The sequence below is a fragment of the Elgaria multicarinata genome, chromosome 6 (genome assembly GCF_023053635.1).
Source record: "Elgaria multicarinata webbii isolate HBS135686 ecotype San Diego chromosome 6, rElgMul1.1.pri, whole genome shotgun sequence".
Classification (NCBI taxonomy): Eukaryota; Metazoa; Chordata; class Lepidosauria; order Squamata; family Anguidae; genus Elgaria; species Elgaria multicarinata.
In genome coordinates, this window is record NC_086176.1 from 48,317,461 (window position 1) to 48,342,864 (window position 25,404).

The following is a 25,404-nucleotide window of genomic DNA, read 5'->3' on the forward strand; positions in this document are numbered from 1 at the left end:
ATTGAAAAACATTGAATACACAAAAACATACAGTGCAGTCCTGTACATGCCTATTTAAAAGTCCTATTGAATTAAATGTGGTTCATTCACAGGACACTGGATACAGGATTGCAGCCCTATTTCAGTTTTACCTATTCTGGCCTATTCTGGCCAAGGCAGTTTGTTGTGAGTAGTGCTCTTATCTATGTACTTCCTCAGTTTTTCCCTACTGATTATGCAGCCCTTGCCTAAATATTCCAAATTCTTTGGATGTTTTAGGCTACAATCCTGTACTCACTTACCTGAGAGTAAGGCCCATTGAACCCAATGGACCTTACTTCTGAGTAGACATGTATAGGATCACACTATTAATCTTGTATGCAGAAGCATGGAAGTGCAGTTGAGAAATCTGATGACAGAATTTGGAACCTCGCCCAATTCAGTGATGATAACCAGTATGCTCTTGCTTCTCTGGTGCATCCTTTCATGATGTTCCTTTTTACCCTTCTCTGTTAAGTTCACTTGGACAGACGGGCTTATTGTCTTAAACTGATCTATATAAGACTGTTAAGAGTCAGGCACTTCAGGGGAGTACATATAATTATTTTTGATAGAAAAATTCACCACATGGTACCATCTACTATTCTAACTTATTAGACAACTGAGTTAGCTTGGGACAACTGGAATTTATTCAAGTACTCTGCATAGAGGTACAGTCCCTGAGAAATGCACTGTACAACATGAACTGTGACAGGATGTCAGAAAATGTAAATGTCCCTCTTAACTACTTGTCATCAAAAAATTCCAGGGTGATGTAAAAAGCTATGAATAAGCTATTCTGGCTGCCAAATTCTGTACAAACTGAAGTTTCTGGGTTGTCTTTAAAGGCAACTAATCAAGTGGGATAAGTAAACTGGTGAAAGTCAACAATTCCCCCCTTCCCCCCTCCCAAATCCCTCTGATAATACTACTTTATCTCTACAGACTAAAACCATACAGTTATCAATTAATGCACAGAAGCATAACTAAAGCGTACAATCATTTCATTCAATATTAAACATAACCAAACACATTTTTACCATAGATCTTCATCAGTGGTATAGTGTACAAATAGGTATATATTTAGACAACCTTTGAAACTCACATTTTCTTTGCCAAATTATCCAAAGGGTTCCAATATATTATTGTCTAAACTGGCACCTCCATGAAACTGTTATTTGTATGATTTTCATATTGTATTAGTTTTAGATTATTTTTATGGTATTTCTTTTTTTCTTTCTATTATTGTGTTGATTATGATTTATACTGATTTTGTTTTTCTGCTATACTGGGAATTCTGTAACTGAATCAGAAAGCACTGAGAGCACTGTGGCCATCAGCTTGTTACACACATATTACCTTGATAATGCACCTCAGGCCTATCACTATGGCAACCCAGCAGAGTTGCCTCAACAGCCATTCCAAATCATTTTTACAGAACAAATTACTGCTATAATTATTTTTTTAAATGTGGTTGTACTAGAAATATATTAAGATGTGCCATATTTTTTAATGAAAGTGTTTCCCCCCCCCCCCGCTTAAATGCTGAAATGCATACAATATGAGATCAGAGCTACAATATATTCTATCAAAATATAAAAAGCCAATGACTGAAATAGTCTTCTCGTCAAAGAGAGAGTATATGAGAGAGTGCGCAAGTGTATTGCATTGCTTTCAAAGGTGCCTGAAATCTTGTAACTTACCGGTGTAATGAGAATTTCCAGGAAAAACGTTAGAGAGCATAACTGCAATGATAAATTATGCAAAAACTAAAAGAGTCAGTTATGAACACAACCACCAAAAACATTTTTTCTCTCAGGGTTGAAGGTCATGTCTTTTGAGTGAATCTTCCTTTAATGCTACAGCCAAATATTTTCAGCATGCACAAAGCAGCTAATAGTGAAAATCCTATTACAGGTTTTATAGAATGCTTGATAATATTAATTGTGCAGCACCATTAGGATACATCGATGCCTAGAGAGTTACATAGGCAAAACAGAAGGGCAAGCCATTACTTAAGCTGGTGGTTTTCATATTCACCCGGTTTGCACAATTAAACAACCCATCGTTTGACTGGGAGCATATAGGCGTGAGCGAGCTGACTCCTGACCATTCACCTGCTTCTGGCCCACTAAACCACTCAGGGATACCCCATCCCTGGGTTATTCTCCACGACATGTAAACTCGGAACTCTGGGTTGTTAAAGGAAGAACAACCCAGAGCTGTAACCCAAGAACAAACCGCAGGATGTTTAATCAGTTCACTGTATTCCAGATAACCCTATAGTTCCTTGGGAACTTACCTGGGACTCCCTCAATGATGAAAATGTGTAAGTCAGCTTGCCCATCACAACCAAACTTTTTCTGCAATGTGCAGGTGCAGGGGAGAATTGGGTGAGTTCAGGACTTCAGGAGTTCATAAGGCAAAAGGGAGGGTAAATTGCTTTGGCCAATGTCCTATGTGGATTGGGTTGAAAAACCCAAAGAACTATGCATGATATGCTGATAACCACTCATCAACTTCAACAGAGTCATCTCTCTACCACTAAGGTTGTTAGGACACCTTCAGTTTCACTGTCACTACTTATTAGTCCTATTTTACACTGAGACATATATGTGTTTTGATGACAAAGTTGTATTCCCTCTCATACTTACTAAGGATAATAATAACCTGAAAAACATTAATTACAATTTTCAAACTGCCAAGCTTGCCTAATACTGTAGTTGCATCCATTCATTGCTACTAATAAACACATGAAATGGAAAACATTTTGCAGAAAAATAAAGCACTGGAAAAGTTTCTGTTTTGGAAATGTACTGTGGAAAGATTTTTGTCCTACAGATCACTGTATGGTCTCCACACTCCTTGAATTAAGGAAGGGTGTCAAGACACGTCTTTTTAATTTGGCTTTTTTAAATTTTTGTGGCTTTCAAGGTTTCTTTTAGTGTTTTATTACGTTTTTATTTGATTGGATTTTTGTAAACTGCCTTGGTTGTTTTTGGAAGGATGGCATATTATGATAAGAATGTAATGTAAAATTCGAGAAAGGGCAGAACATATTTACCTGCATGTGGGATCTCCCAGTTCCTGCAATCCATACTACCACCTTTTTATTCTTTTGATGAGATTGCAGGGGCAGGGAGACAACCCCACCCCCACCCCAATATAGATCAAGACAGTACAGCCTCGCCCAGAAGTTATGTTTTACACATAGTAAGAGGACGGTGGGTGCAAGCCGAGTCTTGTTCCTACAGCTACCATGTTGACATTTTCATCATAAAAGCAACACCTAGCCAACACTTATTGAAATCTGAAACCACCAGCACATGTTTAGACATGCATCTAGCAAGCCTCTACCATATCAGAAGAGACCAGAAATGTGATTTATGCCTATTTCTTGTTTCTGGGGTATGCCAATATATGTATAAATAATAAAAAAAACACTAATAGTTCACACCTTTTTAGGATAGTCTTTTGTGACCCTTGGCAAACAGGTCATTCAAATGGCTTGATAAAGCTATACTGTTTAGAGTACATTTGTCACAATAGTGATGTAAGCTGAAGTTATATAATTGCAGGCTAAAATAGGCATACCATTTGACTACAACACACTGCCTAGAAAATATAATTAGGGTGTGGGAGGACATTCTTCAATCCATCATTTCTGGTCATTTTCAACACTGCAGGTTCCATGTCTGCAGTTTTTTCCACGTTGAACATGAGATTTTTTTGATGTGCAGCTTTGGCAAAGCAGCCCAGTAGTTCTAAGCAAAGACTGATAAAAGAAAGTGATATAATTTATATTTAGCTATTGTTTTGCTGAGATAACACTGCCTTGAGTTTTAAAAGAAAGGGAGTTAAGAAAAGTTATAAATACGAACAAGTGGGACATGCAACACCATGTTGCAGTGTATCCTCACCCCCAGAAGGGAGTGTTCCTCTTTAAGGCTCCAGCTGGCCTGGAGCAGGAGCCTTCTAGGCCTTGTTATCCCTGGGTAACTTGGAGAACGACTCAAGCCACCCACAGAACCTCTCCTTGCTCCTATGCAATGCCAGGTCGGTTAAAAACAAAACAAATATCATCTATAAACTTCTTACAGATGAGGAGGCCAACCTAGCATGCTTCACAGAGACCTGGCTTGGAGATAACAGTGGCCCGACATGGGCCCAGGCCCTCCCCGCTGGGTGCTGTGTTAGTGAGCAGGTGAGGAAAAGTGGGCAGGGCGTCGTCATAGCTGTGGTCTACAAAGACAATCTTAACCTGACCAGACTTTCTGTCTGGAAATTGAATCACATCGAGTGTGTGTACCTAAGTCTGAAGACCAGGGATAGACTGGGGATTCTGTTAGTGTACCGGCCACCCCGTTGCTTATCAGACTCCCTGGCTGAGCTCACAGAACAGGTCTCGGAGTTGGTGTTGGAGTCGCTCAAGCTTTTGGTCCTGGGTGACTTCAACATCTCATTCGGGACCAGTTTGTCAGGTGCAGCTCGGGAATTCATGGCATCCATGACAAACATGGGCCTATTCCAACTGCTCATTGGACCCACACATTCAGCAGATCGCATCCTCGATGCGGTTTTCAGTTCCGAACAGAGGAGATTCATAAAAATAACTCTCTCTCTCTCTCTGAATTTAAGGCAGCTTTAAAGACTAGCTTTTTCCGGCCTACCCAGATGGATGTGAAATCATTTTTTTAAAGATGTGTTGATTTGTTGTACTAATGTTGTTCCCCGCCTCAATCCAAAGGGAGAGGCGGGTTGTTGTTGTTATTATTATTATTATTATTATTATTATTATTATCATTATTATCATTATTATTATTATCATCATCTTTCTTGCTCATGGTGGTTTTTCTAGACAGACATGACGGGCATTGCCAAGTCATGCTGTCTTTTACAGATCCAGGAATTTCCTGACAATTGAGCATGTTTTAAGTATGACTGCTTTCTGGATGTAGGTGTGGATGTATTTTGGTAGGCCCAGTTTCTGAAGGTTTTCTGTGCAGTTTTTTGATGTGATGCCAGTGACTGATGTGACTAACGGAATAATTGTGACCTTTTCCTGTTGCCATAGTCCATGGCCAGTGGTATATATTTTTCTCTCTTTTCCTCTTCCTTTTCAACAACATTTTTTGTCATTCGATATTGCTATATTGATGAGGTATGTGTGTTTTTCTTTTTTGTCTATGACCGTTATTTCTGGTCAGTTGCAAGGTATTGTTTTGTCAGTATTAATTGTTCTGTCCCATTATTATTATTATTCAGGCCTTTCATGGAGAGAATGGGGGAGGAGTTTCAGGACTGAGGAAGTGGTAAATGACAACTCCCCTTCCCTCCTACTCGTATTGTGCTATAGAGTGCTAGATGGGTGCCAGAACCAAATATTAGCATTTTATAGCTATATAGTGGTGGCAAAACTCAATTCTGTAGACTGAATGCACACTATACACCTTAATTCCTCCTCACCAGAGCACTTACTTTAAGCTGTCAGGGACTTTATCTGTCCCATTTACTCTATTTTATTTTCCCTCCCACTACTTCATCCCCATCACACCAAGTTTCTATACTTCAACAGTTCTCATCCATAGACAGAACTGATAGACTTATACTTCTGGGTTTTTTTCTCTATAGGATTAAATGCCATCAACATTCTGTAAGCTTACCATGTTCTTTCCAGCCAGGTTTCAGAGGGTGGTTTGTTTGGGGTTTTATTTATTTTTTAAAAAGACATATTTTTCTTTTAATTTACAAACTTCTATACTTCTCCAGGGCTTGGAGTCTCCCAAATATTGAGAACCTGCTATCTTAGTTTCAGGTGCCCCGGTTTTGTTTCTAAGAGATAGTCACTTAACCACCTGAATTCAATATTGGAAGGAAAGATAAATTAATTTATAGTTAATGTTTTATATACTTAAACCAGTAAATAAGCACCTGCAAGTGGGAAATCATTTGCATTAAGACAGTGTATTACTAAAATATTTTGGTCCTCCCATCCCCTACTGTACATCTCTCTAGAAACATGGGATGGCACTTTTAGGCAAAAGTATGAACAGGTATCAATCTTCTAGTCAAAAATACAAGAGGAGCAGTAGCTAAATAACAAACCACATAATATTTATTTTCAAGGCTGATTAACTAGTTTAATTGGATTTTAGAAGACTAGAAAAAGATAAAATATCAAGAATTATTAGCAAGAAGGACTGGGATAAGAATTTCCCCAATCACAGCTTGTAAAAACACATGTTTTGAAATGTAACTTTATCACTCCCCCTGTTCTATTGGTGTGATGCTACTAAATCAGAGTTATGAAATACAGCTGTCATTATAAGACTACCCATAATTTCACAGAACTTCACGGAAGTCAGAGTCCCAACTTAGGTACTTCCCTAAAAAACAAGGAACGTTGCAGAACTTTCATCAAAGGAAAATAATTCTCAAATATATTTTGCAAGTTCTACATTATTAAAAGCTTTTAACATTTATAGCTAGACATTTTGATCTGGGTTCAAAGAAATGCCCCCTCCACACGCTTGGCTTGCCTGGGCGGGGGAGGCCAGTTGCGGATGGGAGTGAGCGAGACGGGACATGGAGGTCCACCATTGGCGGGCCTCCATGTGGTGCAACCAGGATGAGGAGGGGACTGTGAGGCCTTTTAAGCCCTGCTCATCCCTCCCTGCCCTCTCTCTTTGCTGCGCGGCTCCCTCCCTCCCTCTCCTCCCTGTCGACAGTGTGGACTTGCTGGTCGCCCTTTCTGGGGGCCAAGTAGGAATTTTTTGCTCATAATCTAACTTGGTTATGAGTTTTTTTCGCCTACTTCACACTGTAAGACAGCAGGGGTGAATTAATTAGGTTGATTTGGTTCATTTTTCGGTCACATTTGTGGTGGGCAGGTAGGAGCGGGCATCTTGATCTCGGTTTGCTATTGGTGGGCATTCACAGGCAACGTTGTGGTGATGGGTAATGCCTGAGGGTCCACAACTAGGAGCCTTGCAGCACCAGTCAGGGGATAAGGGTTACTTTTGAGGCTAACCCTCCTCACCCACTCAGAGCCTGGCAGCCTGGGGTGTGTGTGACACCAGAAGGCCTCCCTACATCAAGAAGGACAAGCCTGTGAGGTGGCGAATTGACAGGCGCCACTTCACAGGCTGTGAATGGTTCGCCCTGATCCTAACATGGCCTACGGCTTGGCCAAATGATGATGCCCGCTTAAGCCTTCACTCCCTTTTGCAGATCTTTAATAAATGAGGCCCATATTTAATCCCACTTAACGTGTCTCGTCTCGTTATTTCTCCCCCTACACTCCACAATGGTATACCCATGTGGAAGAGACTATGCAAGCAGCAGATTTTTCGCTATTTTCTATAGTAGTTCCTACTGACAAGCAGATACAATACAGTGAAGTTTATTTTTTGCAAACAGTTATGTTCAGGGGTCGATAAATATCGCCCTGGTTACTGGCCTTCTTCTAATTATCTTGACTAACAATTCCACCTGCTGTTTGGTATGAGAAGAGGGATTTGAAGAGAGGCATTGCCAACTTTGCATCTTACAGATCAGTTCTCACATCCAGTAGCTAAGCAAACCAAGATGCATGAAAATTATCTACAAAGGAAGTAACTCTGTCTTTTGTTGGTTCTTGGAACTGTACCTGTATTAAAAATGAGAAATCAAGCCTTGGGAAATACATTTCTTTTTAAAACTACTTTTTTACATTCAAAAGAATATATTAAAAATACAGTAAGTGAGATACACAGACTACAATCACAACACTTAGCAATTCTCCAAAGAGCAGTTTCCCTAAAAGCAATTTCCCAAACAGAACAAAGTGAGTTCAGAGAGCCTGAAAAACAACTAGACGAGTATGCCTTGATGCTTACCAATGCTGAAGAGCCATGAGGTTCCAGTGAGAGAACCTGCCTGCTCTGTAATTCCCTCTGTACTGATATGCTTTTTTGGAATGATTTTCTATGTAGTAGCTAACTCAAAAAGTTATTTGATTATTATCTTTTAACTATTAGTCAATATTGTTTTAAGTTTCTAGTTATAACTTAAGACTACTATTTACTTAACTTTCATGTCTCTATCTTGGTTGGGCCTGTTCAGAAGACACCTTAAACCCTGCTGGTTAAGCCTTTTGGTTAAGCAGCTGGGTTTAAAGTGTCTTATGCAATGTGTATTGCTAAATCCTGCTCACTCACTAACCACAGTCGGACCGACTGCAGCAGGGTTAGCAGCTCTAACCGTGGCATTTAGTGTTGTATGCAACAGCACAGCTTGTGGTTAATGGTAACCCCAAGGAACCACAGTGTCACTAACCATAGAGCCTGAAGTGTCATCTGAACAGGCCTGTTATAATATTCACCTTCTTGTCTCTTGAAGTTACTGTTAACCAGCATTTTTGCTGACTTTCTTCTTGTCCAAACCATTATTCCGTCTCTTCAGAGAGAGAGAGAGAGAGAGAGAGAGAGAGAGAGATGCCAGAAATACAGACGGCAAATTCTAATCTTGTTTTAAACACTTAACATAACAAAGATAGGCAAGAGAACAGAGGTGAAAGTATAGTGGGGTTTCTAAGTAAAAAGTTACATCATCAGTCAAATAATGAATCTGCAGGAATCAGAGCAATTGCAACTCGTTCTCATTGTTTCTGTTAATATTCATGACAGCAGGTTATTTGATCATTTATGCTGTGTTATGGGAAGGTAAGAAACAACAGGAATATTGGATGCTTGGTTACATTAGACACATAATAGGCCTCATAACTGCACAAAAGCCACTGTCCTGTAGATTTTACATAGCACAGGAAGCTATCAGCATAAGTTTAACACACAATCTAGCAGGTTCATTTCAATTCTCTCTCTCTCTCTCTCTCTTATATATTTATTAGTCCTCTGAAGAATGTTTTACACAAAGTAAATTCAACATCAAATGTTTTATCATGGTCTGTTGATTGCTTCAGTACATTTTAATTTTTATATCACAGTAAACTGTTTTGAACTGTTTTTAGGATACTGTTAAAGTGAATTGTAAACTTAAAACAAACAAGTAAATCCTGCAATTTCAAGTCTATAATCTGAAGTTATATAGACTTGTGGAAAGGTGAGGGAGACTGTCTGCTGTAGTTCTGGGATCCTTGAAGTAGAGAAATCTTTGTTTCACATACAGCTTCCTCTGTAGTAGCTCTATCATCTTGCTCTACAAGAACTTTGGTGAAGACCTTATTTTCAGAACAACCGTGGTCGAGGATAGGATTGCACCCAGACTTTGGGCATGTCTATACCTACCGGCTTTCCAGGACTCGGAGGGGAGGAACCCGGGCTTTCCCGCTTCCGGGATTCTCACCCAGCGTCCAAACACCAGCGTGATGTCCCAGAAAGAAAGTGGGGCAGCCGGCGTGACGTTTTTGTGTGTTTGTGTTTTTACTTTTGCGCAGCAACGCAGGCACGACCATGCAGCAAAAATTAAGTAGAAAAGAAAAAAACCAAGAACCATCGCTACGATGGCAAAACAACTCCCCCCTCACAGAGCTCCGTGCCCAGTGGTAGAACCCCACTACTTGCGGGGAAGAAGGGATGACCCTGAGAGTGGGTGCCACACCACCTGCGGACTCCCTGGATTTCCTCTTTTCTTGTTCCCTCTCCCTCAATTTCCTCTTTTTTTGTTTGCCCCCATTCTTCCTTCTTCTGCCCCCTCTCAGTATTTCATTCTCCTCCCCCCTCCCTGCCCGCCTCTTCTGCCTGCTACCCTCTCCTACCTGCTGGTTGCCATGTGCCAGTTCTCCTGCCATTCCCCTATGCACTTGCCTACCCATACACCCATTTACCAACTGCAGCCACTTCTAATGAACACACACTGCTGCTTCTGCTCACCTCAGAGCTAGGAAGCCAAAAGTTGGTAGATCGGGAGATACATTTGCCAACTTTCTGCTTCCTGGCCGTAGAAGTCTTGATGGGTGCAGTCACAGGTCCTGGGGGTGTACTAGTGTTCCTGCATTCTGGTGCAAAGGTATTGCTTCATATATATGTCAGCAGGCAAATTCAGGTGCCAATTTGAGGAGGTCAGTTACCTTGTAATCAATGTCAATGTTTCAATCAGTGCCTACATAACTGTATGTCTATACATACATATCCTTCAATTAATTATACTGCCAACAGTTATACAAACTATTTTAAAATATAACCAGATATGTATTTCAATGTAGAAAGGAAATTTGAAAAAGATTATCACAGGCTGAATATTTCAGAAAGTGTTGGAAAAATTGTTGTCCGTGATAAATGTCTAAAATTTCATACTTACTATTTAGTAGAATCTGACAACTGATACTCCCGTCGTCTGTCATAGCATTCTTGGATTCCAGGGTCATTCCATAAACTCTTTATTGCATCTACGTAAGGGTTTTCAAACGAAGACACTTTCTCTATATCAACATCACGAACTAGCTGTGCATTACCCTATAATAATAACAACAACAACAATAATAATAAATTACATTTGTGCTTAGCATACAACATATGCATTACACATACATATTTTCACTTAAAAAGGGTAATGAGTGTCCGCAATGAGGCATTGGAAAGTATTCTTTCACAGACATGTAGTTTGTAGACAGCTATATAAAAACTATAAGCCTTCCCCACAGCTAAGGAAGGGAAATATAAGAGTTGAAAACAACTGAAGACACCGCAGCAGTAAAAATATGCTCGGGTGAAATTGAGAGAGAGAGAGAGAGAGAGAGAGAGAGAGAGAGAAGAAAGTGGAATAGGAAAAGGAAAGAAATGGTTAGTTCATAGTCATAGTGACAGGGAGATTGAGGATGGATGCCCAAGACACAGGGATACTCCCAACTAGATGCTTAAGAAAAGAAGCTGCAATTTGCAGTTATTCTCGAATAAAACTATATTTCAATATTCTTATATCCACTAATTATTATTTACTTAGCAGTAGTTCACTTGTGCATATATGACAGCTATAATAAACCCATGGGAACAAATCAAAAGATGTTGATAAATATAAAGGCAATTCAAACACAGCTTACGTTGGCTATAAACTACAAGGGAACCAAGAACATGAGGCTTATTCTATTCACTTAATCTTGTAAAATGTCAATGTATCTGGTATAAGAGTAATATATTTTTAATTGCCAAATATGTTTGCTTGAAACGAAGAATCAAAAATGAATAATTCAAACTTGCATTTCTCTACAGAGACATCATTGAAAATGAATTCATATCTCATGCTAACTTTGTACAAATACACAAGTCAAACTTCCATTTCTTATTCAATTTAATCACAATTCTTATGAAAAAAATTGAGGCACTCTGATCTTAAATACCTATGATTTCAAAAGAACTTGAGATTGTTTGCTAACATTATTAAATTACAATATACTACATTCTGAACTTAATCCATTTCATGTTGTAAAATAAACTTCTCCTAAGTTCTGAAACTGGGTTTACACGATCTCTGCAGCCCAGCATGGTCTATTTAAGCCTCATTTGGTTGTGTTACATGCTGGCGGCCATTTTGAATATTCAACCCTCGAGGGGAATGGGTGCCATGGTTTGTTGTGTCATCTCAATTCAGGCAGCAGGAGTTGTTTGAAGGTTAAGCTACCCTCAGGTTAATCCCATGGTATGATGTAGGATTATTTGAGGATAATTTAATTCTCCAAAAAACAAAACAACAATAACAACAAAAGCTCATGTTGCCTGGGTTCGAACAACATGGCAACCATGGCAACCCCGCCACCCCCACCCGGGTTGATTATTCAGAATAGCCACCGGCACACACCACAATCCACCATCGCTTAATTAAGCCATGGTGGGCTACAGTTATTGTGTGAACTGGAAATTTCAGAAACCACAACAAACTCCCTAACCAGGTAACTACGAATGAGAGGGCCTTTGCAGTAGTGGCACCCTATTGTGAGATGTCCTCCCTATAGATGTTCACCTGGCTCCTACTCTAATGTCCTTTTGTCACCAGGCAAAACTGTTTTCCAAGCCTTTTAAATCATGTTGTAGCACTGCTTTCCCCATCTTGGTGCTCTCTATATGTGGACTACAACTCCCCTCATCTCTACCCAATATGGCAATGGTTATGCTAGGTGGGGATGGCAGTTACAGCGTACAGTTACATAAAGGGCACCAGGCTGGAGAAGACTGTTTTAGCTTTTAAAGTTGTTTTACCTCTGTTGATTATTTTTTTTAATTCTCTGCTCTGTTTTGACCTTATCTGGTGTTGTTTTTAATGCTTTTTTAAAGTCAGGGCACCACCACAGAAAAGTTCCACTTGTCTGTAATGCACATCTTCCAACATTGGTACTCAGAGGAAGGCCTCCTCTAAAGGCCTTAATGCCCTGGCAGGATATGGCTGGTGGCACTCTTTCAGATATTTGGGTCCCCAGCTATTTAGGACTTTAAAAATGAGCACTTTGAATTGGACTCAGTTGCGAATAGGGAGCCAATTCCTTCTGGGTGAGACCAAAATATGCCAGCATATTTTAGTTTAAGGGCTCAATCCAATGCATAGGATTGGACCTTAAAGCTCTTACTACTGGTAACGAAGCCCTAGGAGAGGCATTTCAACCTTTTAGAATGGAGAAAACAATGTTTGGTGACAGGGCAAAGAGGAAGGGGAATCCTGGAGGGCCATATGTGGGCCCCTGGGCCTGAGATTCTGCACCCCTGCATGCTTGGGTATGCTTGAAAAGTATTTTACCACAAGTACTTTTTATTTAGGGATGTCTTGAGTGCTCTTCTGAGTCCGGCGGACTCCCCCATGTTTGCCCCCCTAGACCCAGTTGGGCACCTGCAACATGAGCGTGGACTCACACTTGAGCATCTGTGCGACCCTAGCAAGTGGTCAGCAGCCATCTGCCCCCACTGTTGAAATTGCACACTTCCCCCCTACTGTGTCACTGGGGTCTTTACAGCTGCCATTAACGCAGCAGGGGAAGTGTACAATTTCCGGAGCTTCCAATGGAGGCTCTGGAAATTGCGCACTTGCTCCTGCTGTGCCAATGGTGGCGGTAAAGGCTCCACTGCTGCAAGGGTAAAGGCAAGAACACTCTGTTTGCACATTTACTCTTGTGCAAAGGGGACCTCGGAAGAAGCTCGTATGGCCCAACAAGCAGGGGTGGGCGGCGGCAGCAAAAGGGCAAGTTTCCGACAGAGCAGACATGGGTGAGTTTGCCCACCACGATTTTTATTCATACATTCCTTTTTCGATCACAGAAGCATGATACAAGACTCACCATGAATTTTGTATTTATTTCAATACATAGTGTACCCTGCCCTGATATACAAAGGGCACTGTAATTAAATGATATGCAGCTACCAGTATACATTGCTATAAATTAATAATCAGCATGGTGCCAGTCAGATAAACAATGTACTTGTGTCTGAAAAGTATACAGCCTGATTTAGATCTGCCTGAAAGAGATTTTTTTTTAAAAAAAAAATAGGCTACAAAGCAAGACCTCAGCTATTCCCCTCCTTTAAATCCCCCCCGAAAAACACTGCTAAGATTATAATGCACATAACAAAAATGGATCCACTATATCCACCAGTTTTGGATATAGTGTTTTGTACAAAGATCTTCAGATCTGGAGGGTTTGTAAATTTACTCACTACAATATTCAGTAAGCTCAGCATGTTCTGGGGCACACATAAATGTTTCTCGTAAGATCTAGCTATTCTTATTGTAGATGCAAGCTCTACTGAAGATTAGATTTAAAATTCTGTAGCTACATACTAAAAGGCAGACTAAACAATCAAGTTTAAACAATGCAGTTACAAACACAACACTATAAGAAAATGCTGCTAGCTATCTTTATTATAGGAAACAATGTTTTCCAGTAATTTCAAATGTAACTTTTAGAAATATCACTGTACTTTAATGTTGATAAAACACAGTATCAGAAGTCATACCGCTTGTTTAATCATAGGTATCGTATACCAAGTGAGATGATGTGGTCTATCTATCTCAGTATTGTTTACTTCGGCTAGCCAATCTAGGATTTCAAAGACGAACATTTTCCAACCCTGCCTGGAGATGCTAGAGATGAAGCAGGGACCTTTTTCATGTAAACCATGGGTTCTAGTACCAAGCTACCATGATGCCAGAGGTCAGTAAAACTTAAAGATCACAACAATGATGTGCCGAAACTATTAAGAGGGAGTAGAATACAGTCAAGCGGTGGAGGGGGCATAGATATGTCATTGTTAATATGAATAGGAAATAGTCAAGTCTCAAGGTTTTCAAAGCTGCAACATCATGGCCAAAATCTTTGTCCAAACATATATAAAGCAGATGCTGATTTAAGACGCCTAATTGCATGCAAGCTTCCTTCCCTTCTTTACACTCTTCCCGTCCTAGTCCATCTCCCAATTTTTTCCTCCCAACTGGGGCCAGATCTACACCTTCTATGAAATCATTACAATCTCATCATGATAACGCTATATCCCTCTTTCACATTTATACCTCATACAACACACATTTGTTGTGGTGTTTTGGATAATGTGGAATAAAAAGCAGTAAATAACACTATGAAAGTGTTACATGGAATGTGCAACATGCCCCAACAGTTATCAGAACACTTCAATAGCGCTCTAAATCAGTAGTGCAGATCTAGCCTGGGTTTAAAAACCAAATGGAAAAGGATTCAGCACCAGTCTAAATTTCACCTCCCATCCTCTGCTTTACATGTGGTTATCATAGATCTTCATTTAAAAGACACAGAATTGCTGCTGCCAGATGTAGTCTGACCCTCAGTGAAATATCTAAAAGACTGGTAAGATTATAAATTCCTGTCTGAGAGCAGAATTATTTCAGGCAGCAGAGAAAGTCACCATAGAGGAAAGAGTTGTATGAAGAAGGTGGGAGGCAGGAGTCTGGCAGGCAGGAAGAGTTGAATTTTATGTATTTTATACTTATTGTTGTTTTCCGCCTCGATCCAAACGGAGAGGTGGGTAAGAAATTACTATTATTATTTACTCAGCCACTCCCTTGACTCTATATTTAAGACAGGGTGGACTTTTTTCTTTTTCTTTTTTTTGAAAGAACTCTGCCATTTTAAAGTTATGCACAAATGGTTCCTTAGATTTAGATAAAAGTTGTCCTATTGGTATAAAATTTGGTATGGACAATCTCTTTGGTGAGATTTATAACCTCTCAAACTTTCAGAAAAATTGAATTAAAAACCAGCAATTTAAAAACATGGTTGGAGGGCTGGTTTGGTTTTCTGTTCAAATGATCATTCTTACCTTTCATTGCTTGGGTTAAAACTGCCTTTAGGCAGTTTTAGAATTATGAGGTTTAAAAGTAGCAATTTTAGAGCAATGATAGATAAGTTAATTCAACGCGACTTACTTCTATCCAGTGAAGCCCACAAAGTGGTGGGGGTTGGTAGAGAGATGGCAGCTGTGAGAGAAGTCACGTGTAATTTAAAACAGCAATTCCAGCAGTGCCACCCAGAACAGAGCTACTCTCTCAAACTTTGGTTGCACTTGGCAGAGGGGGTGTTACCTCCAGGGACTGTGAAGTGGCAACAAACAACATTTTCTCTTGTACAAGTCTTCCAAGCCCATTTTTTCCAAGGTAAGGAAGATTCTTGGAGTAAGCTAGCACATGAATGTTCATTGCATGAATATGAAATGTAGTATAAATGATCTGGGATAATTTCAATAGGTACAGCTTTCCAGTTGCACTACCCAGGTAGAGAATGCAGATGATAACCTAACAAGTAGAAGAAACTAAAATTGAAGTTAGAGTTTCCCAAAACATTTCACAGTGCGGTGCTACCAACCAGTCAGTCACCTTTTCTGACCTCAATATACCCTAAAGTAAACTCTAATGTCTTTTTGTCTGCTGTGCCCATTGCTCACACCTGAAACCCCAACCACACGCGGGTCCTGACCCTCTATTGATGATTCTACTTGCTGGCCTGAATACCTCTTTTTAGAATTACACAAGTGCTTTTAAAACATCTTCCCCTTAATTCTGACCAATTAATTTGTATTTCTTTAATTCTGACCAATTAATTTGTCTTCTTCAGCTATATTCCGTTGTCTCTACTTAAAGAGAACTTAATTTTTTCAAAATAAAAATAAAAATTAAGAGCAGCGGCACATTACTTCACAAGAATTTTTCTTTTGCCGCTATTGTGCATGCTAAGCACTGTATAGTGCATAGACCACACCCTTACTTCATCACTTAATTTGGCCAACATGTTTTCTCTCTCAGCAGGCTTCTAAACATAACCCCTTTTTCTAGCCAGCATAGGTCCATTATTGAAATGCAGAGATCTCTGTTGGTTAACTACTGAAACTGAAAATATACAACCTGTGAGAGCCATAAAAAACCACGTAACTAACTGAGATCATCCTTACCAGCCTTATGATAAATTGGGATAGGTAATGTAAAAGTAATTGGAAGTGAACAGGATTCCACAAGGAACTGAATTTTGCTTGCACACCTTTAGACACTGGGGACTCTGTTTTGGTGCCTGCATATTTACAGTAAAGTATAACTGTATAGTGAAATATAATTATTGCTACAGATATCCGATCCCATGTGGTGTATAATTTACTTAACTCTCCAACATGGTTGTACAACACATTTTGGCTTTAAAGCTTGACTTGCTTGTATCTGTAAGTACTTGCTATTATTCTCACACACATTTCAATTGAAGCTATGCTATTAGCTCAACCAGCTGAAGCGTTAATTTAATTATTGCTTTAAATAAATCTATACACATATGCTCTCTTTCTTCACCCCCTCCAGCAGACCTCGTGAAAAAAATCCTTGGCAAAACATATTATGGGACTGAGATAAGGCCAAAACAACAAGATAACTGGCCAGGAAGCAGCGCTGCAAAGTAGTGAAAGTAAACCCAAAAGATCAAGACAGTTGACAAGCTATTTATTTGCAATCCACTGTCATGAGCCATGTTGCTCACAGAAGCAAGCATCTTGTACACATATACATATATTACTTCTTTCCACTAGAGTGCTAAAGGGCTGTTGTTTTCCAACCCTGAGCCACAGTTTGTAACCAAGTCTTGAAAAACATGAAGAAAAAGTAGAACTGTCTAACACAGACACAATCGGTCAGATACCTGAAAGCTTGCCTTATTGATGCCAAAGCAAATGAAATTCATTGACATTTGTGTTAAACCATATTGCCCAGAAGCCTGCACTACAAATGAAAGCACTGCAAGACTGATACAAAGCCAAATTTGAACTCTCATGAGACAAAAAAAAATCTCACTAGTTCCTTCTTTTTCTTATTCAGAACTTGAATACAGCACCCACATAGTCATGGTCATTAGGTTTGTGATATAACCAGACACCCACCCACCCCCGTTTGGAGATAGGATAAATTTCATATAAAGTGAATTGGTATGAATTATATCATTAATGTCAAAAATGCATTAGATCATACAGCATTGTAGTTGCAACATGCTTTTGCTTTCTGCTCAAAACTGTTTTATAACTGTTTAAAATAAAAAACAGCACCTGGTTAAAGTGTTCTAGTCCCACCAATTCTAATGGACATTACATAGTCATCACCAACCATTAATGTCTTGTGTCTCATTAAAGTACGATTGTCCTATAGTCCAAGTCAAATTGTGGTTGAACCTAGAAGTAAATTAAATAGATTTTTTCTCAATGTTTTCTTACTTGAAAAGTCCAGAGGAAAATGATGGTGAAGTGTCTACCGCTCTCCGTCCATGCAGTAAGTCAATATGGCCGCCATGTGGAGAACATTGCTTCATGTTTTGCCTTCTATTCAATTTGCTATTACAAATATGCAAATTTGACCAATTGTAAAAGTTTTCTAATTGAAATTACATTTCCAACGAGCTAATTATTATTTACATAATTTTCTGTAAATTTATTTACCATGACGACTATTTTTTACTTGAAATGTCTTTAAAGATATTGTTTAGACAAAAACTTATTAGACAAAAGTTTCTACTACTAAAATTATCTTTCCAATGAGCCATAACCCATAACTCTATCATAATTAGTTTGAAAGTTATGATGGAAAATAGTCCAGTAGGTCAATAGTTGTATAATACTGTTATATTGTAAAACACAAGTATAATGTTTTATAATATAACAATTCCATTCTGTGTTTCATGCTTTTGGTCTAGTATCAATAATATTCTAAATAAAAGAAAAGAAAATGTATTTTCAATTTTTTTAAAAGGTTAGTAAAAAATCAAAGAATATGCTTCATGTCCAGAAAAAAAAAGCTTTTCGGTCATCTTCCATGTCTGTTTCCTGTGAATTGCAACAACTGACACCCCGGCAGTCTGTACATGCACTCGTGCACACCATTCCCTGCTTCTTACATGTACATTGTACAATTTACATTGACTTTTGATGCAGCTACATTTGATGAATTTCAACAAATCGTCAGGAGCCAGTGCTTGAGACATTTTTAGCAGTTCCAGCCTTTCTTGACACAATTCCCAACCTTACTTGAGGGAGTCTAATTAAATCCCCATCCAGTGCTGCCCTTGATAATAAACCCGCAGACTATGAAATTGACAGGCGTCCTCTGTTGGTGGCAGCCTCTCTGGTGTTACATGAACTGATGGTTTTGTTGCTTTTCTGTGAATGTTCTTAGCTGAATTTGACTGAGCATTTTGCCTGTTCTTCCACCATAAAGTGTTGCTATAGCATCGTGTCCAGCAGCCTGAATAGTATGATGGGATCTACCTGAAGCTGTTAAGTTAGCAGCTTGTGTGTCGACGGTCTCATTTTTCTAAAGCATTTTAATAGCCTTGCTTGTTTATCAAACATGGAAGCTGGGAATGTGCACAAATCATATGAGAACAGTTCCTGCAGATCAAGACCACTTGTCTGAGCACAGAACAACAAATGCTGGAATAAGAGTTCAGGCTCTATGATGAATGAGTCCTTTTTGGCATGAATAACATGCACTGTTTTGATTGGTTTCACTTGTTTGTTACTTTTGAAAGTGAACTCAGTAACCATCTCGTCAGTCATTTCATCCAGTATACTTTTTCCAATATCGTCAGTCATATATCTGGGTTAGCGTCATCAGAAATAATACCGCTGACTATATTTCAAAGTTTGTTGTCCCATTGGAAAACATCCAGCTGCTCTACGCATTCATAAACTTTTTGCGTGTCTTCATCGTCCCGTTTAATTTTTGCAGTTGTCATGGTAACGTGTTTTTCACTGCTTATGCGGTAGACATCAGCAAACTCTTGCATTGGGTTGTTCATTTGGGCACGTATAGGATGTGACATTACTCACAGAAGCTGTTGTTGTTCAGTCATGCCACATCCTTGTGTCCAACCACCATATCCTTTGACACTTCTCATCAGAACTTGCTTCATTTTTAGGTCTGTTGACAAGCCTCCCCAAAATCTGTCATTCCTTCAAAGCACATGAAGTCCTCTGCTGAATGCATTGTATACTTCAGGAGCAGCACTTTCGAGATCAGTCATCATCGGCAAGTATAGGCTTACAAATGTGGCATACAGATTGTGACCATTTGCAGCAAAAAAACCGGGACCATATCGGTAAGTGCTGCGAGGTGGAGCTGACAGTTTCCAAAATGTTCTGCTTTAATGAAATTTCTCAGAATCTCCACCATTCGCATATACTGTAACCATAATCTTGAAGTTCTGTACGTCTTCAGTTCATCTCGGAGATTGACCAGTTTGCACCTAATTCATTCAATGACAGCAGAAGAAAAACCTTGGAGAGAGACTTCTCCAGATACTAGGCTATCAAACAAGGAATGGGTTTCATTTAAATTGTCACTAGCACCCTCTCCCTGTGAACATAGTGCTTCTCTTGCTAGAATTGTGTTGAGCCCAGAAGGTGGTGCTGGGGGTTTATTGCTCTGCCCCTTGGGAGTTATGCTATAGGGCTCCACAAGATTCTATTTCATCCCCCATGTTGTTTATCTACATGAACAACCTCTGGGGGAGGTTATTTCATTTCATCAAATCCAATGAGTGCACTGAATCAGTTCGTGGGTGCAGTAATTGACTGGATGAGGGTTCATCTGCCTGATTGAGTGGTATTTAACCTGTTCTTGAGGGGAATGAACTCCACCTAAAGGATCAAGTTCATAGTTTGGGGATGCTCTTGGGTCCAGCATTGTCACTGGACCCAAAAACACAGCACCTTTTATCAGCTTAAGCTAATATACCAACTACTATACCCAGACAGATATAGCCTAACTACAGTTACCCAAGCTCTGGTAACCTCTCATTTGGATTACTGCCTTTGAAAACAGTCTGGAAACTTCAGCTGGTCCAGAATGGAGGCAGCTAGGTTGTTAACAAGGTCTGGCCAATATGATCCTATTACACCAGTGCTTTGTGATCTACACTGGCTTCCATTTACTGGCCCAATTTAAAGTGCTGGCATTACCCTACAAAGCTCTAAACAGCTTGGGGCTGATTTACCTTCTTCTCCTTCCATATATACCAGACCAGACCCTAAGACCATCTTCAGGGGGCATTCTTTGAGTGCCCTTGTCAAATGAGGTGAGGTGGGTGGCTAAGGCAAGGGCCTTTCAGTGATTGCAGTCCAGCTGTGGAATGGCCCCCGCCCACCTACAGAGAGGCTTGTCTGGTGCCCATGTTGTGGTCTTTTTGGCAGCAGGTGAAGGTCTTTTAATTTTCCAAGATTTTTCGCCTTTCAATTTTTAAAATCTGTGCTAGTGTGTTTATTTAAAATTTTAATATTAATACCAATAATTATATTAATTGTAAGAAGAGCTTATAGGAAACTAAATGAGGAAAAACAGAAGGCATGGTAACAATTCTGTATTTATCTTTAGGGATTTATTCCCTCACTCTATATAAAAAGAAGAAGCAAGGCTCCTACAATTTTGCATAATTACCAACTTGCCAAATTTTCAGATCACAGCAACAATCAGACTTTGTTCTTAATTTGAATGGGTATCTAATGAATACATACAGTGAGAGATGTTACAATTTGCACCGCCTAAAAATGGTCCCCCTAGGGTCACATGTTAAAGATATAGCATCACATTTGAAAAAAGCAATGTGTGTCTCTTCCACTGTGTGTAGTCATAGTGTGTATAGCCACTTTAAAAGTACACATTGCATATATACCTGGTGCAAGTCTTTAATCTAAACCTACCTACATTTATTCAGAATTAAGTCCCACAGAGTTCAATACTATAATAGTGCAGACAACTGTAGTTCAACAATCCAATTGAATGCATATATACTTGGGAGTAAGCTCCATTGAAATCAATAGGGCTTACACACACATAAGTGTGCATAGGATCAGGTTGTTAATCTGTAACCAGTGAAGAGCCTCTAAATAGAAGGTTGCTACAAGGTGAAATGGCCAGTCATGCAACTAAAATGAACAGCAGTATTGCTGGGACAGAATTCTGGTTTTATAAGAGAGACAGTGTACACATGCACACGCACATGCATGCACACACTCACACACTTGTAGAAGTGTTGACAATGAAGGATTTGTGAACCAAAACCATTAGAAAAGTGAATCCTTTTTAAGCATGACAAAAATACTAAAATATATTCTAAATAAGTACTTGTGGCTGCTTTAGACTAGTGACATAGCCAACGTGCATTATTCCTACATTTACAATTGTAATTATTAGAAATTCTACTTGACGTTTGTTTCTATAGAGTAAATTATTTCATTCTAAAATTCTTTTCTAGCAACTTAAAGGCAATATGAACAGCAGCAATGGCCATTTTACTTTCATTTTATTGATTTGCAAACAACAAGATCACTGCTATGCCCACTTTTACATGTCTATTGTTAAAAGGATTACTTGACACCATGTACTATAATAGCACAATCCTACGGATATTTACCCAGAAGTAATAGCATGATGTTCACTAGGGCTTAATCCCAGGTAAATCAGTGTAGGAATGCACTGGAGTGATTGCGAAGTGCTCGTGGGGGCTTTGTGAGCACTCGGGCTCATCCAACTGGGGCTGGGGGGTGCTGGACCTGTTGGTGGGGGGGGTCCACCGGCCTTGCGGACCCAGTCAGACGTTTGTGACAACCTTATTTGAGAGTTGTCTACCCCCTTAAACAATCCAGTGCTGGATTCACAAGACACAGCAAACTATGGGGAACAGGTGCCTGTGGATGCCATGCAAACAGGGTTTCAGCAGGCACTGCACACGACACAACTCATGTAGCTAAACTAAGCCATGGAGGGTTGTTGTGTTGTACAAACTGGGTCAGAGACTCACTGCAAGGATGTGTGTGTTTAGTATGTTACAGTATTTGCAATCTCCCTTCTCCTGCCACACATACTCCATGAAGAGAGGCGGTTGAGGCATGCGCACTGGCAGAACACTCAGATGGCACCATTCCCTTCTCACTCCCTTATAAACACCTACTGCACATCGAGGTTCAGGGACTATGTGATCCTGTTGATTATTATTGTTTGTTACTCTCTCTGTGTGTCTGTCCTTGCTTGACACAGGTTGCGCTCAGACACAGGATCCATTCCACATCCCATTTCATGCAGTACACAAGGGAGGCCCACCACAAGACCAGCAGCAGTGACCAGGCACATGCTGTTTCTTTGTTGCTAGGGTGTGGTAGAAAGAGATCCCATGTGACCAGGATCTGTTCATTCAGACCCTTAACACATTCATTAGTAATTCAAATGAATACAGTAAAACGTACTTCCAAGTGAAAAAATATAGAATTGGTCTGCATGTAGCTCTTATTAAAAACTTACTTTTTAAATTCAGGATAAAAGTATTTTAGAATTTAATTTCCTTTCATGTAGACAAGTTTCAGTTTTAATTCAACATGAAGGCCAAGAAGATCTGTGTGTGTCTGTGTGTGTGTGTTTTACAGTCACAGATAATGGATGTTTGTTTGTGAACCACTCAAGAGGTTTGGCTATTAGGTGGTATGGACATGTACTAAATAATGACTTATACTTTTATGAGTAGTTGTTGTTCAGGTTATCTATATAAAAAAAGGAATGTCCTTGATGGATTAAAAAAAACATACATCTGATTGTTGTGACATTTTTAGGATTTGTTCAACCCCTATCTGGGATGGTTTTAGGCATACTGAAAATCTTGAACCCAAAAGGTGGCAAAAAGCAGTGCATCAATACCATTTCATCGATATCAACCAAACCTCAAATGGTGATTCAGCACTGCAGCAAGCAGATTTTAACCATACAACATTCACGTTTTTCCATGTTTCTTAGACATTTTTAATAGCCCCAAATATTGAAAAGAAAACCATGTTAAAGTATGAAAAAAAGATTAGTAGGGTGAGTTATAGGTCTGTCCCCTCCCCTCTGCTGTGGGGCAGCTCCAGGGGGGATGGAGTGGACAGAACTCTTCCTTAGGAGGCCATAGGGGTGAACCATGGCAGAGGCCGTGCCTAGGCGTGCCGTGCTTTCTCTCAGGCAGGGCAGGCATAATGTGCCCAACCGTAACAGCTGTGTAAATTTGCTTCTCTTTATCAACTTAAAGGCAATTCCAAGCTGTTCAAAGCTGGGTCCGTTTGCTAGTTACAAACAAAGTTTAAAATTGAGCTCACACTTTGGCAGGCTACAGAGTCACAAATGTTGCAGAACTCCAAACATGAATATTTCTTCTTGGGCCCAGGGAGTAATCCCCTTTCCCTGGTATGTTATACAGATTAATTTCTATGATAGCTGGGCTTCTGTAACTGCATTGCTTCCTGCAATTATCCTTGGTGATTAATTTCACCACAAAATTAGGTTACTGCTTATGTAATACTATTAATAGACATACTTCAATGTCTTATAAAGATCTTGAGATACACAAAAAAGTAATGAATCTATATTATATTTTAAATGGAAATAGTCTTTTATTACAACAATCTGCTAATAATTGCAAACTTTTAAATAGGATCTTAGTGTATTATATTAAAAAATATCTTGTGAGTCAAGTCAATCAGCTGCAGTGAGTCTTTAGCTGGGTTAAGGAAACCAGGGAAGAATAAAGCCGGAAACTTGAGTAGGGGAAGAGAATTAGAGAGGATCAGCAGCCTTGTTGGGAGCCAGGATGTGTTCCTGTGGATAGAGCGCTGGTCCTAGGCTTGGGAGAATTAAATCAATCTTGGCTTTGTACAATCATTAGCTGCAAAATAGAAGCAAGAGGCAATCTTGCAAAAATGTTGCGAGGACAAATATATGAACGATAAAATCCATGGAAAAATAAAAATACAATATAAATCATGAGAACAATTTGCCATTATTTAGAAGATAGGTGTTCAGTGTACTAACACATGGTTATTCCGTAGCTATGTCACAACCTATTAAAAATGTATGCAGTAGTTTTTTTAAAAAAGAGACACTAGCAGATTTTGAGATACAGACGGAAATTCCGACTCATATTGCAGAGCATGACTTATATTACTACAGAACGAAAAACAAGAAATAGCAATTCAATATGTGTTGAAACACTTTTCATTGTGAAAACATTTAACCTCACTGTATCTACATTTTGTTGAATAACACACTTTTTTGGTATTATTGGAAGTGGGGAGTAGGGCAAACTGCTGCAGGAAACCAAAGGATTCATTTAGTCCAGAACTCTGGTTCAAATAATGGCTTGCTAAATGCTTCTAAGAAGCCTACAAGCAGGGTATGAATGCTCTCTGTCCCAGTAAGTGGTATGGAAAGGTTTAGATGTTCATCATATGAGACTGAATCCCACATCCTTACTATTTCTGGTTTCTTTGTGGGATTACAATGGGCTCCTTTACATGGGGACGACGACGCTTGATTTGAATTGAAAACTTCCTTTCTCAACAATGTTCTATACGTTTCATTATAAAGCACCATCTAGTGGCTGTATTATAGTGGAACAATGTCATCACACACTGCTGATATTTTGCATTAATGTTTTTTATCGGATTATCTCCAATCTTTTTAAAAGTGGCATAAAGCTCAAAAAGCACAGGAGACACTTTGGAAGTTGACAATGCCATGTAAAGGACCAACAAAATTCCTTGAGTGACCAATCATGCGCGTGCAATAAAAATCTCATGTAGAAATTCTCTTACTACCTCTCAAAAGCTTCCATTTTCCGTGGGTGTTAGCCACTTATAGACCCTTTTTTCCAAACTTAAAGAGAAAAATTAAATTTACTCCACATGGCAATCCATGGCAGTGGTGTGTGGTCAATGCAGAAAAGACTCTCTTCCTTGTACTTCCTACCCAAGGGTCTCTACTTCCCTTGCTCGGCTTCGTCCATTTTCCTCTGCTGCCCCTCATGCCTGGAATGCTCTTCCAGAACACCTGAGAACCACCAACTCAATCACAGCTTTCAAAACACAGCTAAAAACTTTTCTTTTCCCTATAGCTTTTAAA

At 39.5% G+C, this 25,404-nt stretch overlaps 1 protein-coding gene across 1 annotated transcript in view; it reads right to left on the reverse strand.

Annotated features, from left to right (window-relative positions):
- LOC134400791 (guanine nucleotide-binding protein G(q) subunit alpha) overlaps positions 1-25,404 on the reverse strand; it is a 120,071-nt gene that overhangs the window by 33,245 nt on the left and 61,422 nt on the right. The window contains exon 3 of the mRNA XM_063129367.1: positions 10,315-10,469. Within this exon, the coding sequence (XP_062985437.1) occupies positions 10,315-10,469 (155 nt within the window). The remainder of the gene's footprint in view (positions 1-10,314; positions 10,470-25,404) is intronic.